The sequence below is a fragment of the Molothrus ater genome, chromosome 6 (assembly GCF_012460135.2).
Source record: "Molothrus ater isolate BHLD 08-10-18 breed brown headed cowbird chromosome 6, BPBGC_Mater_1.1, whole genome shotgun sequence".
Lineage (NCBI taxonomy): Eukaryota > Metazoa > Chordata > Aves > Passeriformes > Icteridae > Molothrus > Molothrus ater.
The window spans coordinates 22744845-22760142 of record NC_050483.2 but is presented as its reverse complement, the minus strand read 5'-3'; the positions used below and the strand labels follow the sequence as shown (position 1 = coordinate 22760142).

General features: G+C 47.1%; 1 protein-coding gene across 3 annotated transcripts in view; it reads right to left on the bottom strand.

Annotated features, from left to right (window-relative positions):
• The window catches only part of PRDM11 (PR/SET domain 11), a 48708-nt gene continuing 33410 nt past the window's right edge, over positions 1–15298 (bottom strand). Inside the window, exons 6-8 of one of the 3 annotated variants that reach the window (XM_036383801.2) lie at positions 13845–14032; positions 10100–10750; positions 1–9266 (exon numbers count right to left, since the gene is read on the bottom strand). In XM_036383801.2, coding sequence (XP_036239694.1) covers positions 7102–9266; positions 10100–10750; positions 13845–14032 — 3004 coding nt within the window. In that variant the 3' untranslated portion in view covers positions 1–7101. Of the gene's footprint in view, positions 9267–10099; positions 10751–11517; positions 11909–13844; positions 14033–15298 lie in introns of those variants that run through there. The other 2 variants (XM_036383803.2, XM_036383802.2) reach the window with 2 other exon arrangements.

Below are 15298 nucleotides of genomic sequence, written 5' to 3'. Positions count from 1 at the left end.
AAATTTAATTTTTTTTTATTAACAATCATTTTACATTACAAGGATAATATGACAAAAGGAAAGTTCTTGTGTACATACCATGATATATCAACATAGCTCTATTCGTATCCAGTGTCCTAGGTCCTTTCACACAGGTACTATAAAGCATAGTCTGTTAAGTAATAACATTTTAATATCTCCAAAAGAGTGATATTAACATATTAATACATATATAGTAATAGATGTCTAGATATTTTTCTCTCATTTCATATGTGTGTGTGGTGGGTGAGTGGGTGGGTGAGAGATCGCTTGAAACAGTTCAGCAGGGCTGTGCTTGGATGTGGATACGGAGAGGTTTGAGACAAAACCTCATTTTCTGGAAGTAGAAATGCATTTTTGCTAACTGTCGGGTGAGTCTATGAGGATGCCATGACTGGCAGAAAACTCCGTAGCCCTCCTGTAGCATTTGGGACATTACAGCATATGAACCATGAGATGTGGTTCCTGCGTAGCCCAGCGAGCTTATTCGACATGAGGTGCAGTGCATGGGAGCCCCTCACCGGGCAGCAGCACCACCAGCAGGGCGGCTGGGAGGTGAGGCCGCAGGCTGGGCTGGCGCGGGTGTCAGTGGCTTCGGAAGGAGGGGGCTGGAGCGAGAAAACGGTCTCTGAGGTTTGTGAAGGAACAGGTGCTGAGAGCTCCCTGCCGCTGAGGGGCTGCGGCAGAGCGGGGAGCCGCCGCTGGGCAGGGGCGGCTGAGGTGGATTACCAGTTGTGTGGAGGAGAGAGGCCTGGGAAAGGGCACTGAGGTGTGTGACAGGGCCTGGGGACAGCTTGCACAGCGTCTGCTCATGCAAAACCAGTGTAATGATCCATTCGGATGTTGCAATTACAATTCACCCTCCTCCCGACCAAAGCCAACAAATAAAACAAACAGCAAGGAGTGCAGTGGTTGCCAGGCTTGGTGTGGAGCTGCAAAGGCAAACATCCATGCTTTCCCTCCAACCTTGTGGGGAAGCAGCTCATTGACTGACCACCTGCTGCTGGACCGGCCAGAGGCACCTGTCAGGTCCTCTCAGGTGTCAGCCAAAGGCTTCAGGATGCAGCAGGGCCAGTGTCCTATGAGTGGCTGAGTGACGGGAGGGATGGAGAGATGAGAGAGCTGCCCATCCCACAGGCATCAGCAGATACTCAGGGAGGGCTGATCCACCCCGACCCCAGCACAGAAATGCTGGTCATGGGAAAGCAGGTGTCTCTTTGCAGGGGCAGGGTAATAGGGTTGCACCCTTTGGTGCTTCAGCCTGGTAAGGTCCGAACTCTGTGTCCTGGGGCCCAAAGGCACACGTGCGACACTGACCACGTCTTCCATACAATCACATCATTCCCTTTCCTGCAGAAAGTCTCCTTGGACCCCTGGCCAGGCAGGCTGCTCACGGGCTGAGGAGCGGCTGTGAGACCTGAGGGAGCAGAATGGCTCCAGCAGCAGAACAGTGGCCAGCCTGACCCAACAGAGCTGAGTGTGCCTTCCCAACTGGGATTGCGCACTCTCATCCCTATCGCTCCGACTTCACGATTCCTTCTCGTTTGCACTGTTCCAGCTCCATACACTATCCCTGCCAGTTCCACCTGCGTGGCTGTAACCCTTCCTCCGCTCAAAACCGCCTTGGCTCTCCTGCTGCTGCCTTTATCCCAGCGCCATGGCTGTGTCGCTGGCTGACGCCTGCAAGTGCACCCATGCTCTCGCTGGGGCCACGCGAGCGCTGGCCAGTGCAGGGTCTCCCTGGCAGAGTGCTGGCAACTGCTGAGGAATGCCAGGTGGAACTGCAAAAAGCCACATTTCCACAGCATCAGTGTCCACAGTTGCCAACTGCATCCATGCAGAGAGATCAAAGTGCATGTGAGGGTGGGTATGTGTCTGTCCAACTGTGAACACACAGGCTCCCAGCAAGAGGCTTTATTGGGAGAAGGACACTCAAGCATTTTTCCCTACCAAGACATTCCATTATTAAACAAACCTTATTTATCACTCGGTTAACATGCCAGCAAGGAAACCCCTTGCCCTAAACACAGCCAAGCCCCTCTCCATAGAGTGCTATACATGTAAATGTAGGCCTCAGTGTATGGCTAAAACCATCCCAAAGTCCAAAGTCTTCAGTGTTACATGCCTTGTGCTAGAACACAGGGCCAGCTTACACAAGGGTGGTTGAGTCTATCTCTATATTATATTTTTATATCTATTGAAAACATAGAAATATATAAATATATAGGATTTCATTTATAGATATATAAGCATGTGATTTTAATCTTTTGTACTGTGTGTATATGTACTGGGATGTGCGTATATACAATATATAGACCATATGCATATGTACTGTATACATACACTAGCTTACATGCACACACATCATAGTGTCTCCAAGGGAGACAGGAATTGCATAGGCATTACTGCATTGGATACAATGGCTGGGGGATTAACGTACCATTTCTCTGCTTTTAAGACCTCTTTTAACAGGGGTGAAAGGGGAATCTGCAAAAGCAGAGGCTGTTGCTGCTTATTTGCAAGCCAGCTATCTAGGCACTGGTCAAACAAACAGCAATCCTCATGAGATAAGAAAGGAGGGGAACTCCAAAGACCCCGTGGGCCACCTGGTTGAGTTTGTGCTGTGAGAAAGAGATGGACCGAGCCTGAATCATGTCTGAACAATCATATCAGCAAGAGCGTCACAAGTACGGGGGACATGGGTGCAGTTGGCTCAAGACCCAAGGCAGACACCACAGGAGGACCCTGCCCACTGTGTCCCCTCACAGCCCCCGTAACTTCCGTGTGCTTTTGCTGGCATGGGAAGAGCTTTGGTTTCCTGTGAGGATTATCCCTGCTGAGGTCGGTCTCATGGCTGGAGGGCCTGGATCCCTGTGGACACAAGGTGAGTCCTGCAGAAGGACATATCTAAATGTGCTTCACAGATTTCTGCTTCACAGCAGGGTAAAAGAGGCAAGGAGCCTGAGCAAAAAGTGGGGAAGGGAAATTGGCAACCAAAAATCCCACAGGCTAGAAATACAAACCCGAGGGTTTGGAGAAGTGTGCATTATTCACAGTCAGATGCCATAGCTAAGACGCAGGGAAAGGAGACAAAAAAGAGCTCATTCAAGAAAAACTGAATCCTCTGTCTTTGTAGCCTAACCAGTTCAAGACACTGTGAGCAACACATTCAAAACAGCTCCTCTCGCTCTCTCAGCACAGCAGGAAAGGCCTTGATTAAACTCGAGGCATGGCAAACTTGGAGCCACAGAGGCCTCCCTCAGCACCCTGCTAAGCCTTCCCCATGCCTGCTGCTGCCTCCTGGCCTCACTGCCACCAGGCTGGGCCCACACTTACAGGCACAGAGTTGCACCTGGAAAAGGCTTGGGAGCCCTGGGAAGCCAGGGGTGCTTTGCATTGATGTTCTGCCCTCCTCCCTATCTTGTCTATGCTGGTAGTCATGTTTCCATCCACAGACTATCCATGAAAGTAAGAGCTACAGATCTGAGACAGGCAGGTTGACCTGGAGAGAAAGCTTGCAAAGCACCTGCATTACCCTAGGACAAAGGCCAGGTTTATTTTCTGATGTGTAGGTAACAGGGAATTGTGTTGGAGGAGCTGGGATGGGCTGGGCTGGGCTGGGCTGGGCTGGGTAGGGCCAGCTGCTCTACCAAGCTCTTGTCTATCCTCATTACCAAGGTAAAGGGTCTCTGACCTTTCCTATCATGGGTAATCACAACATCCAGTGGCAGGGAATCACTGTTTGCAAGCAGTTATTTGCTAAAGGAACAAGTGCTCTGCCTGTGTCAGCTGGCTGCCAGAGAATATCACCACATGCTGCACATTTCACTGCACCATTAGAAATAAAAGCTGCCAGTGAAAGGTGTCACAGATGAAAGCAGGATTTGCAAGTGAACCAAAGGGAAGGAGTGACAAATTGGAAGAATAATTTCTGACCAGGCCACTGGCAACTCTCACCTTGCCATTTCCTCCCTGGTAGACAAAAGTTAGGAGGCTTGGATCAAGAGTTGTAAACAGGCCTCTTGGGCTGCTCAACACAAGTCCTGGAGGAGCATTCCTCTCTCCAAAGGTGTCTGGAGACTGTCCCCAAATGTTCCTTCCCTCCATGTGGGCCAGGCACTTTGATGGGCCTCTATGCCAAGGAGCTTTTGCTGCTGCAAACAGAAAGGCAGGTGATTTTTCCTCTCTACCCACAAAGAGCTATGGAGTTCTATGGATTCTGTGACCCATGCTCACCTTGCCCATCTCCAGTCAGAAACTAAAGGAACAGCAGTTTTTCTATCTTCTTTATCTTTTTACATCTCCTCAAGTTTAAAAAGGAAGGGAGCCTGCCACCTCCCGGGCAGGCAGCAGCTCCAGAGCTTCGCGGCAGCACCCTGAGCAGAGACAATTCAAACCATGACTGGAGAGCTATGAGCCCCTTGTGTGGAGAGATCCCTACTTTATGGTCAGGCAAACAACCATCCAAGGCTGTACAGCTAGCAGGGGGTTTCCAGTTTAATTTTCACTGCTCTGGATGAATGAATCAACTTGATCATAAAATTCCTAAGAAAATACATGAAAACGAAGCCATTTTTCATGCTTCCTAGGTGTGTCATATCAGTGCCCCTGTGTTGCAACTGTGGGATGCCCTGACCTAGCTTGTGCCATTTCCATGAGGACCACAAGGAAGAGCACCCAGTGCCTGCACCCCTGGTGGCAGTTTGGCAGCAGCTGGGTGGCCCTGGCACAGCTGCCCTCTCCTGCCCGAGCCAGCCTCAGGCTGCACGTGCTGTCAGAGGTAAGGCAAGGGGTAAGTGCTACAGAGGGTGCTGACCAGCCCTCACTGCTACATTCACAGCGTCCACTCTGCTCCACTTGGACCATCTGACTGAAAGGCCCTGTTTTACAGCAAAGGGGCAGTGTCAGGACACAAGGACAGGCCACCACTCGTGTTTTGGGTGGGCTCAATCCCTCCTCAGTCCCACAAGGACAGAGGCAAACACTTCCAAAACCCTGACCAACACCAGCCTAGCTGTTCCTGTGTGGTCTGAAAGTTGAACCAGTCCATAGTGGCTTGGCTGCACACCTCTGCCAGTGCTGGCTGTGAAGTTCTGCTGAAGGCAAAGGGGTTAGCAGGAGGTGAGTGAGACCTAGGTAGAAGTGTGTGTTTTCCTGGGGAAGACAGTGCGTGAACCCTGGCAGTGAAAGTGACTCAAAGAGAGATCAGTTCCAAACATGCTACATCTCCATTGAAAACAAACAAAAAAGTTTAAAAAATAAAATAATATTATATATATATATATATATATTTATATAAATGAAAAGCTATTAACTAGCAGCAACGGTTCTAGAGATATCTTAGCACCAAGACCAAGGGCAGGGGGGTAACAGGAGAAAGGAAAGGTTCAGTGTTGCTGATACCACCATCATGTTTCCAAACAACACAGCTTGGCACAAAGCTCATCCCTCTGGGAAGTGAGAACATGTTGGCTTGGACACCTTTTGGATAACACGTCTCACTCCCACGATGGTCTGGTCAGGTTGGTGCTGTCCATGCCACATCAGCAGGGCAAGGCACTAGCATCTGTGGAGTTTTTGCACCTTTTTTGTTTGTGTGGTTTATTTTTGGTTGGTTGGGGTTTTTTTGTGGTTTTTTTTTTTTTTTCTCTTTTCTAACCTGAAGTGATATTGTGTGGATGGAGCTTGTTTACTTTAAAAGAATAAAACAAAGGAGAGCCCCAAGCCCACAAAACAATCTCTTTGTGATGGAAGGTGCAAGTCCCCCAATTCACATTTCAGCTGGACTCTGCATTCCTTCAAGAAAGGAAGAAATATTTTGCAGGAAGAAGCAGAGCATGCCTTCTTCCTGCTGTCATCAGTCTGCTGTGCTGTGGAACATGTTACCTTGGTCACAAGAGAGTAAGTGAACCTTTGTAGGACATCACACATGATTATAATCCAAGATAATCTTGCATTGATAGCTCCTGCCACCAAAATGCAGCAGGTTTTTCTTTCAGTCATTCCAAACAAAACAAAACAAAACAAAACAAAAGCCCCACAACAATCTAGGATTATAAAGACATGGTATAAATAATGTAAATTAGAATATAATTTTTAAGCCTTTGAATCTCCGCCCAGAGGTGGCTCTCGACTCATTGGCTGTCTAGCTTCCACAGCAGCCCTGGTTTTGAATGAATAGTTGTATATATATATATATATTTATCTCATACAATATAAAAATATAAATGCAAAAATTTCCCCCTGCCTTCTCTATTTTGCTATTTTATAGTCTGCACATGACATCATGTTATAACATATGTATGATAGACTGGTACTATGGTTATCATAAAAGGAGCTGAAAGCCAAGTATTACTCTACAGCCCAAAGGTAGGGAGAACTGAGAAAGAGGCATCACAGTTTAGGGGAGGCATTTGTTTGTAAATCAGAATAAAAACTCAAAATAATGCCCCCAGCCCTCCTCTCCTGTCAGTAATTTTTTGAGTGAAGAAAGCTTCCACTCAACTGAAGAGAACTGGATGGAGCTGGGAGCAACAAAACACACGGGTTGCTCTGTCAGAAATTAGAAATCTGATGGTTGCCAACAAAAGGCTCAAATGGCTCAATAACTGGGCAGAACAATGGAAAGAGAGGCAGAGATTGAAACTGAGGGGAAAACAAACAAACAAACAAACAAACAAACAAATAAACAATCAACCCCAAAATGAAACAAAACAAAACAAAAACCAACCCAGCAAACTGACAACACACATACAAAGGAAACCGCTGGGAGGATGAGGCTGACAAAGACCCGTTGTCTAGCTTATAGGTTGTTAGGTTTGAACATGTAGAGTATGGCCCCAGCACATGCTTCAAAAGAATGAAATGTTGCCACCTACATTGCAGCTGCCATGGTTGGAGACACCAGTAAATGTCTAAACATTGTCTCAATCTTTAAAATTCTGCTTAGCTTCTATCAGACGCACATCGTCTTAAATTTTCAGTGTGGGTTTTTCCTTAATATAGATAATATATATATTTTATATAATATATCAAAGTTTAGAGTATAGATTAAAAAAATTATCTGATCTGAGGCATTCCTTCCTAAATATCAGGGTAAAACTCAGAGCCGTGGTCCATGCTCTGCAACATCGGCTTCTGGTCAAGAGATGACATCCTGCTCAGCATTTCGGCCGAGAGCGCGTAACTGTTGCCTGACTTCTCCTCGAACCAGCTATCGAGAGCCCTTTTGCAATCGAAGTTGGCAATGGGCGGCCCGTTAACAGCAATCGTCAACAGGTCACTGAGCTGCTCCAGCGTCAGCCGGGAACGGTTGTTCTTGCGCACTCTCTGCAGGGCGGTGCGCCCCTTCTCACAGCAGGCCGAAGAGGTGGGAAGGACTTTGAGGATCTGAACTATTTTATTTAGGAGGGGAAATCTCTGTTTGTATTTACAAATGTGACTGAGCAAGTCTTTAAAACCATTTTTGGTATAATAATCCACCTTGAGTTCCCGCCACTCCATCAGCAGACTCCCTCGGGTGTCCATCCCTTCTCGGCAAACCTCTCTGGAAAATGATGGGACTGTCTCCAGGTGTTCAAATATTTGTACCATATCCTCCTTCCCATAGCTCATGAGCTCATCAGTGCTTCTGGGCCAAGCTGCAAGGTCAAATACCTGACAGGCCTTCACAAATGTCCGGCTGCGGGAATCGAACCTTTGGGCTAGGATCACCTGGGTCTTCTGGCAGATCTTTTCTCTGATCGACTGGAATTTGGCTTCAGCCACCCGTAGATTTTTCACAGCAATGCCATTAAAGCTTTCACGGAAGTTTTCCTCAAACTCCTGCAAGTACTCCCCAGGGGAGTCTGCTAGCCGGCTGATCTCCTGGATGGCCTCCTCTATTTTATCATCCACCTGTGACACAAGAAGGTACTCCCCTTGGAAGACGTAGGCAAGGCGTGAAAGCACAGCGATCACATCCAGCAGGAAGTAGATGAGTTTAATCGACTGGTAGTCCATCAGGAACTGCAGGAGGGCCAAGGCAATGGCAGAAGCATCTGCCCTTTGGGTTTGGCCACTGACATCTTTGAGATGGGCCACAACCTCAAGGTAATCCTTGATGAGAGCGTTGAGCACGTTCTGCTCCCCAATGATCCACTTCACTGCTCGAATGTCCCCCAGGAACTCGGTCTCCTCACACAGAGTGGCAGCAGTGACCCTTAACTCACACATGAGTCGGGGAGAATAACGATAGAAACTGAGCAGTTGCTTCAAATTGTTTTCGAGCTCCTCCAGACATGGTAGTTCCTTCCCACTAATGGCATCCAAAATTTCCAAGTGGGGCCTATGCACCATAAAGGGAAGACAGAGAAGCCAGGGCAAGGTCTTTCTGATTGTCATGAACAAGTTGGCTCTCAGGCTGGCGGTAATGTTAGCACCATCAACTCCCAAGCCAATAGTTGGCTTCTCATCCTGCAATCGTATTCCCAGGCTGGAAAAAGCCCGATCTAATGCTTGAAGGTAACTGTCTGTTGTAGAAAAGCCAAGCTCCTGAAGAGACAGGAATTCAGTTGCTGGAGGCCCATCACTGCTGGTGTACTGCACATAGACTGCAACTGTATCTGCCAGCAAGTCGTCGCTCTGCCCATCCAGAATGATGCTGAGGAAGGGAGACTGCCGGATGCGCTCAACAAGGTCCTCTCGGAGAGCGCGGGCGATATGGTGAATTAAGATCTGGCAGTCTCCCTCATTCATGTACTGATCCACCACCTTGAGTTCACACTTTCTCAGTAGCTCTGCCAGAGGCCGAAAGTCGTAGTAGGGCCTCCCCTCCAGGGCCAGGTGGTAGGCTGTGTTGAAGAGCAGGGTCATATTTCGGCACATCTCTTCTGTCTTCTCTGGGTGCATCCTGAGCTTGTAAAGCTGCAGGCACTTCTTGTGGAGGTTGCTCTGGCTGTGAAGCTTTATCGTGTGTATCTTGAACTGCTTAGAGCCAATGATGAAGGCTGAAGTCCGAGAAGATTGCACTGTGTACTGCCTACAGACATGGCACCACATCTCATTCAGTGTCGGGGAGTACCGCAGAAACCAAAACTTTTTAAGCCACTCTTGCTTGAACCGCCGTATCCTCCGTCCCGTCGCAGAAGACATTTTAGAAGGCTCATCTGTAGCAGCAATCATATCATTGGAAACTGATTCATCAGCAGAATCCACCTCTTGGTCATCATCCTCCATGATGGTGGGAACTGAGATGATGCTTTCTGAAGCTGTAACAAAAAAGGAAAAAAAGGAAAAAAAGATGGTATTTACAAAGTTGCTGAGCTAGAGAAGCATCCTACTGGTGACAGTAAGAGCACTGCCCAAAGAGCTGGCCACAACCTCTCTTCTCCTGCCCACAATACATTATAGATAGAATTTTAATAATGACTTTGAAAGGAAAAGAAATCAATATCTCTGCATAAGAACTTTGTCTCCAACATGCCACAATGAACAGCAAAAAAGGACACTACATCCTGGCCACTTGAACAACACACTGTGTGACCAAAATATTTCTTTTTACTGAAGGCTCCTGGCCACTTGACAGCATGTTCCTGGAGAAAATGAAATGTATCTTCAAAAAGGCACACATGGTTGTGTTAAGGCAGTGGAGGAAACAAAGAGAGATTTCCAACAAGGGACACAGCAGGACATAATTTCATTCACAAAGAGAGCACATTTCAGCAATACCACAGAGTCATTCATACTTTCTTGGTAGCATGTGAGGCATTGTGGAAGGTCTTCCGCTGAAAGAGAATGCATCAAAAATACAGCAAACAAACTGCAATGGAATGTCTTTTTTATTGGCAGTGCATTATCAATTACAATGGCAACAAATAGAGCAAATTGTCATACAGAGTCTTTCCCAAACAGTTTTCCACTGTACCCACAGCATCAGCTCCTGGCCCACCCAGTCACAAAACCTGACAAAGAGCCTTCCATGGAACTACAGGTTCACCTGAATACTCAGAGCAAAATGCTTTAGATGGGTACACAGCATACAGGCATCTCACTACTCTCCTTAGGCAGGGTTTGGAGAATGCTCTAACTCGGCAAGGCTTACCTGTGGGGTCTGAGAACTCTTGGAGCTCGGGTACCTGGGGCGGTAACACGGGTGCCTCAGGTAACTTCCCAGATCTCAGCATGTCTAACTCAGCCTGCAGCTCCCGGATTTTCTTCTTTAGCCGGATGCAGTTGGGGCAGAAGGATGTGGTGGGGATTTCATGGGAGTTGCCTTGTGCAGAGGCCAGTGACAGCTCAGTTGGGCTGTCTGCTTTAAGTGACAGGGGCTCTTCTTCCTCGTCTTCAAGGATGCTCATCTCCTTGGCTGAGATGAAAGAGGAACTGTGAGGGACCCTCCATTCGCTCTCCCTCTGGTTTCTGCTGAGGCTCAGGGAGCCGTGCTGCATGGCACTGCCACACTGCTCAAAGATGTCTTCAGCCTGGTATTTAGATGCTCTTCTGAGGGGAAGTGGTGTACTTGTTGTTAACTGGTTGTCTTCAAACTTGGCAGATTCCAAAGAAGCCTCCAGGACATCTTTGAAGATGAGGTCAATTTTTTTTTTCTTTGTTTGGGGGTGGGATTCCCCCTCGTCACAGCTGCGCTTGTAGGGGCTCTTCCCCTGCTTTAAGGTAGTGAACTGGAGTGCTCCCCTTGCATCCTCTTGGTTTTCTACATTCTTTTCTGAGTTTTCATTCTGTAACATTTTGTCTCCTAGAATGGAAAATGAGGGGTGGGGATTATCACTGGGAATGGAGCAACATCCCTCAATCTAAAACTCAAACAAAAATGAACAAAAAGGCAGACTGAATCCCTGCAGGTCTGCGTATTATGTTACAAGCCAGGGAACTGACACAACTCAGTGGAAACCAAGGCTTGCAAGAGGAGAAGCCCCGCTAATGGGCATGTCTGCAAAAACAGAGACAGTCCTGGGTAACCACAGCAGAGTAGAACCCACACACTTCAAAGAGAAGAGAAACTACAGGCAGCTTGTTTAACCTAAAGGTACAACCAACCTGCGTTGGAAGAGGACTATGAAGTGAATGACTGATCATGGTGGAAACTATACCCAGAGCCTAAGTGCTATTTTGGCTGGCTGGAAGTCCTGTGCCTGTTTTGACTTGGTAAAAGGTATCAAGCGTACAGCAGTGCAGTGAGAGATTTACACCATTTCATGACAACCCCAGTGTCTGTGCATGCCATGGCACAAAGTTTGCAAGCCCCTTTACTCTTGTTCAGTTTGGAGGCTGCTCCAGAAATGCAAAGGTAAAGGAGTAAAAACAACTTGCACACTTAAAACCTAAGGTACACATTGTCAACTGAGCTACAACGGGTGAATGCCCTCCAAGGATGGGACATCTAGCTTGTCCTGGTGGAGTCTGAGAGCATGACCATTCAGTAATTGAAAAAAAAAATATTAAAAGTAACCTCATATAAATTATTAATTGCTTAAAATAAAGGGAATAGCCAGATTTCCTTACCTGGAAATTCAAAAGACGATAGGTTTGGCTCAATTTCCATCACTCTTCTATCTTGTAAATAACTTCAAGCATTGATGGCTTCCCAAACAAGACGCTGCTTTATGCTGATTTTTGGTTTTGTTTGCTTAAAGTGTATTCATGCTTTCATAAGAGTTATGGAGCAAAAGCTACCATTCCCTCTCTAAGGAGAGCAATGCTAAGAATGCAGAAAAGATGCAAGACTCGAAACAGTTAGAGTAAGGCACTGTAAAAAGGGCTGGCCTGAATGGATGGGATTTTGCACTGGGTTTGGATGCTGGCTGGGAAACCCAGACACTTCTTTAGGGAATCCATAACAACAGATCTCATTTTCAACACATTGATGAGAATTCCTATGGACAAACTTTCACTCTCTCTCTTAGTATTTCCCCTGTTATGGACCATAGCAACTACTATGAGAGCTAGTGATTTAGAGAACTGGTTCTTCTTTCTTGGTGATTTTTTCCCCAACCAGCCAAGTGCTTCAGCCCTATGGAAAAGTTAGAAATCACAAGATGATCCCTCACATTACTGGTCTCAACTCCAATGATGAGGTGGCTCAGAAACCATCAGCAGAAGCAAAACCCAGGAACCATGTTATTTTTCTGTGAGTTCGTAAAGTGTGCCACTTCCTTTGACAGACTCATCTGCAGGGATTTGAAATCTTTTAAATAGAAAGTGACTCAGCAGATTTTTGTGCTGCTTTCTGACCACTTCCCAGTGCCCTCCCAATGGAGGCTTCGATGTCTCTTGCAAGTCTAGCAATGGCTCAGGTGATGCTCCGTTTTAACATCTCTGTGCCCCTTCTGTGAATGCAGGCTGAGCCCAGCTTGCAGCAGGATGAGCTCACCAAGATGTCAGGGGGTTTCTGGAACGGTCTCCGTAGCCACATGAGTTTCTACCTGAAGGTGCATGAGGCTGTGGCAGATTCTGGAGAGTCCTGATTCAGATCTTCACCACACTCGTAGCACAGAGCAGGCTGTGAGCTACCATTTCAGCTCCCACAAACCATGACACCACGACAATCCAGGACTAAAGGCATGTCTGCATGGCAGGGCAATAGCTCGTAGCCTTGGTGCCCCTGTAGAGCAGCTGCTCCAAGGGCACAGGCTGTCTCTTGCTGTACTTTCAGAAAGCACTAAGCCATCTGGATAACTAATATGTGCATGTTACTGCAGCAAAATCACTGCAGCCTGTACCTAATCACTCACTGGTGTTCATTACATAAAAAGGAAATTCATACCAATGTTAATTCAGAAGTGGGAATTGCCCAAGTACAGCCACCACGATGTAACACTGCAAGTGCATAACAACCCTAAGGTGATAGAGATAATCAGCTTTTTCAGGACAACTTGTCCACCCCATGACTGAAGAGGAGACACCTTTTACCAAGTCAAGGCAGCAACAGCAGCTGTGTAATAATATACTCAGGAATCATAATTACAAATTATATTTAGTGTGGCTGCCCCTCTGAGGCCCTGCCATTCTGCATCTAGCCAGGAAAGAAATGTTCCTAATTAACTTCAGGTATCAGCATTGTACAGATGAACAGATGCATTAAGAATTTTTGCTTTCCTCTAAAGCTTCCTATATTGCTCACAATACGTGGGCCCAAAGGACTGCTGGGTTTGTTTCAACATTGCTACTCTTTAGACAAGATAACAATTTTTATCCAAGGAAGAATCAGTCTGACAAGTACAAAGCCTCCTGTACGTTGTACACACATTCTAAGGTTGTGAGACTAAGGAGCTGATGTCGCGCTGATCCCAAATTATCTTTCTGAAGAAAGAGGAGATAAATTAAACGAGGAAAATGGACATACAAACACACCAAGGAAATCTCATTCATATGGACACAAAACCAGCCAGAGCTCCCTCAAACAGGCTGCTCACAGGAGCCAGAGAGAGCAGCATGTTCAGAGGAAAAACCTAACTGTCTTGTAGGATCATCAGCTTGGCAATCTTCGGGCCAAAAAGTCTTGTGACAAGTGCTCTGTGATCCCTGGGCATTGCATCAGGCCCTTCCAGCACACACACACACAGCATGGCACAACACAACACATGACGTGACACATCACAGCACAAATCTTTCTTTCATGATCTCCATGACTGTGGGTATCTTACTCTACTTGTACACCCATCCATCTGTGCCAGGCAGAGCTGGGGGCTCTCACCCGGAGGCGTTCTGCTTCTAGAAATGCAGCTCTCCTCACACAGCCTCTGCAAAACCTACTTCACCCACCACACTTGGCCCAGCTGTGGGGCAGCCTGAGGGGATCAGGAGAGAGGATGGAAAGGGAAAGGACTCACCACTTGTGCAATTTCTGTTCATGGTTTCCTGGGACATACTGTGCAACCGCTTCATGTAATCCTCACTGTACCAGACCCGCAGCTTCTCCCCAGGGTGGATGTCACGGCAGGCACGGAAGTAAATCCTCTCGCTGTGCTGAAAGGCCATCAGGTTCTGCTCCCTCTCCTCCCGGGAGATGATGACGTATCTGAGGGCAAGGGGACAAGGCAGGTGTGAAGCACAAACTTCTCTCCTGTGCCCCCCCTTGCATCAGAATGACAACCAGGAAGAAGCCAGGATGACCTTTGGAGAGAGACATCAACACAGCCAGGCTGGAAAGCATGGAGTTATAAGCAATGGTGTGCAAACGAGCATGGACACCCAGGGAACACTAAACCAGTGGGGCTGGTTTTTGCTGGGGAAGGGATGACACAAATGCACATCCAGTCTGCAGGGATGTCTGCCAGCAAGGGTGACAGACTCTACCAGTCAGAAATATCTTTGACTAGTGATGGAAACAAGGACTTCTGGACTCCTACCATCACTTCACGTCCCAGGGCTCCCTCCCTTGTTCTCAGGAATACCTGGAATACAGAAGGATTCCTCTGCCTGCCTGCTTCCCAAAAACACTGGCTTCCTTTTTTAGTTGGTAACAGATTTGCTTGCTTCTGTCCTTTCAGGCAAGCAGAATTAAGATTCTAAGGACAGAAACATGGATACCTAATGGGCATGGGAGTATGTGCTGGTTGTCCAAGGACATACAGTATTGGAAGGTTTCGCACTTCAGAGTTCAGCAGGGTGCGACATAAAAAACCAATTCAGCTCTGCCAGTGGAAACCCCAACACCACATTGTGGGGATCTCCTGGCAGTGCTGACAAAAAGATCACTTTCAGGGCATGGGATTTATTTTCCTGATTTAAAACAGCTTCATCTCAGCTCAGCAAAAATGTATTTATTCCTACTCCAAGCAACTGCCCCTCTGTGCAATTTGCTAAGACAACAATCTATCACTAAGGTCATATTACTTGCTCTCACACTCCTCATATTCCTGCTACAGGACATGAAAAAGGCTTGGTAATACTGGTTCCAGTTGCCACCAGCATGAGCTCACAACAGCTACCCAGGAAAGAGGCCCCATCACAGCATGTGTAGACCCCAAATCAGACATGAACAGCTCATAGCTAAAACTTATTTTTCTCTTATGCCATTTGCCTCTTTTGCTCAGCACACCCTGCTGCAGCAACCTCAGCAAAGGCAAGGAGGCTGCAGGGGAGCGTATGGCTCCTCTGACATCTGCTGCAATTAGTCCTTGCCTAAGTTCCCTAATGTATATACAGGTATTTCTTTGGCTTAAGAAATCTGTCAAATGTTCTGAATATTCTACCTTCTCTAGCCATGTGAATGCATAGATAAAGACACAAGTCCACTTGCACGTGATCTCACTAACCCACACACATAAGGTCACAAACTTGG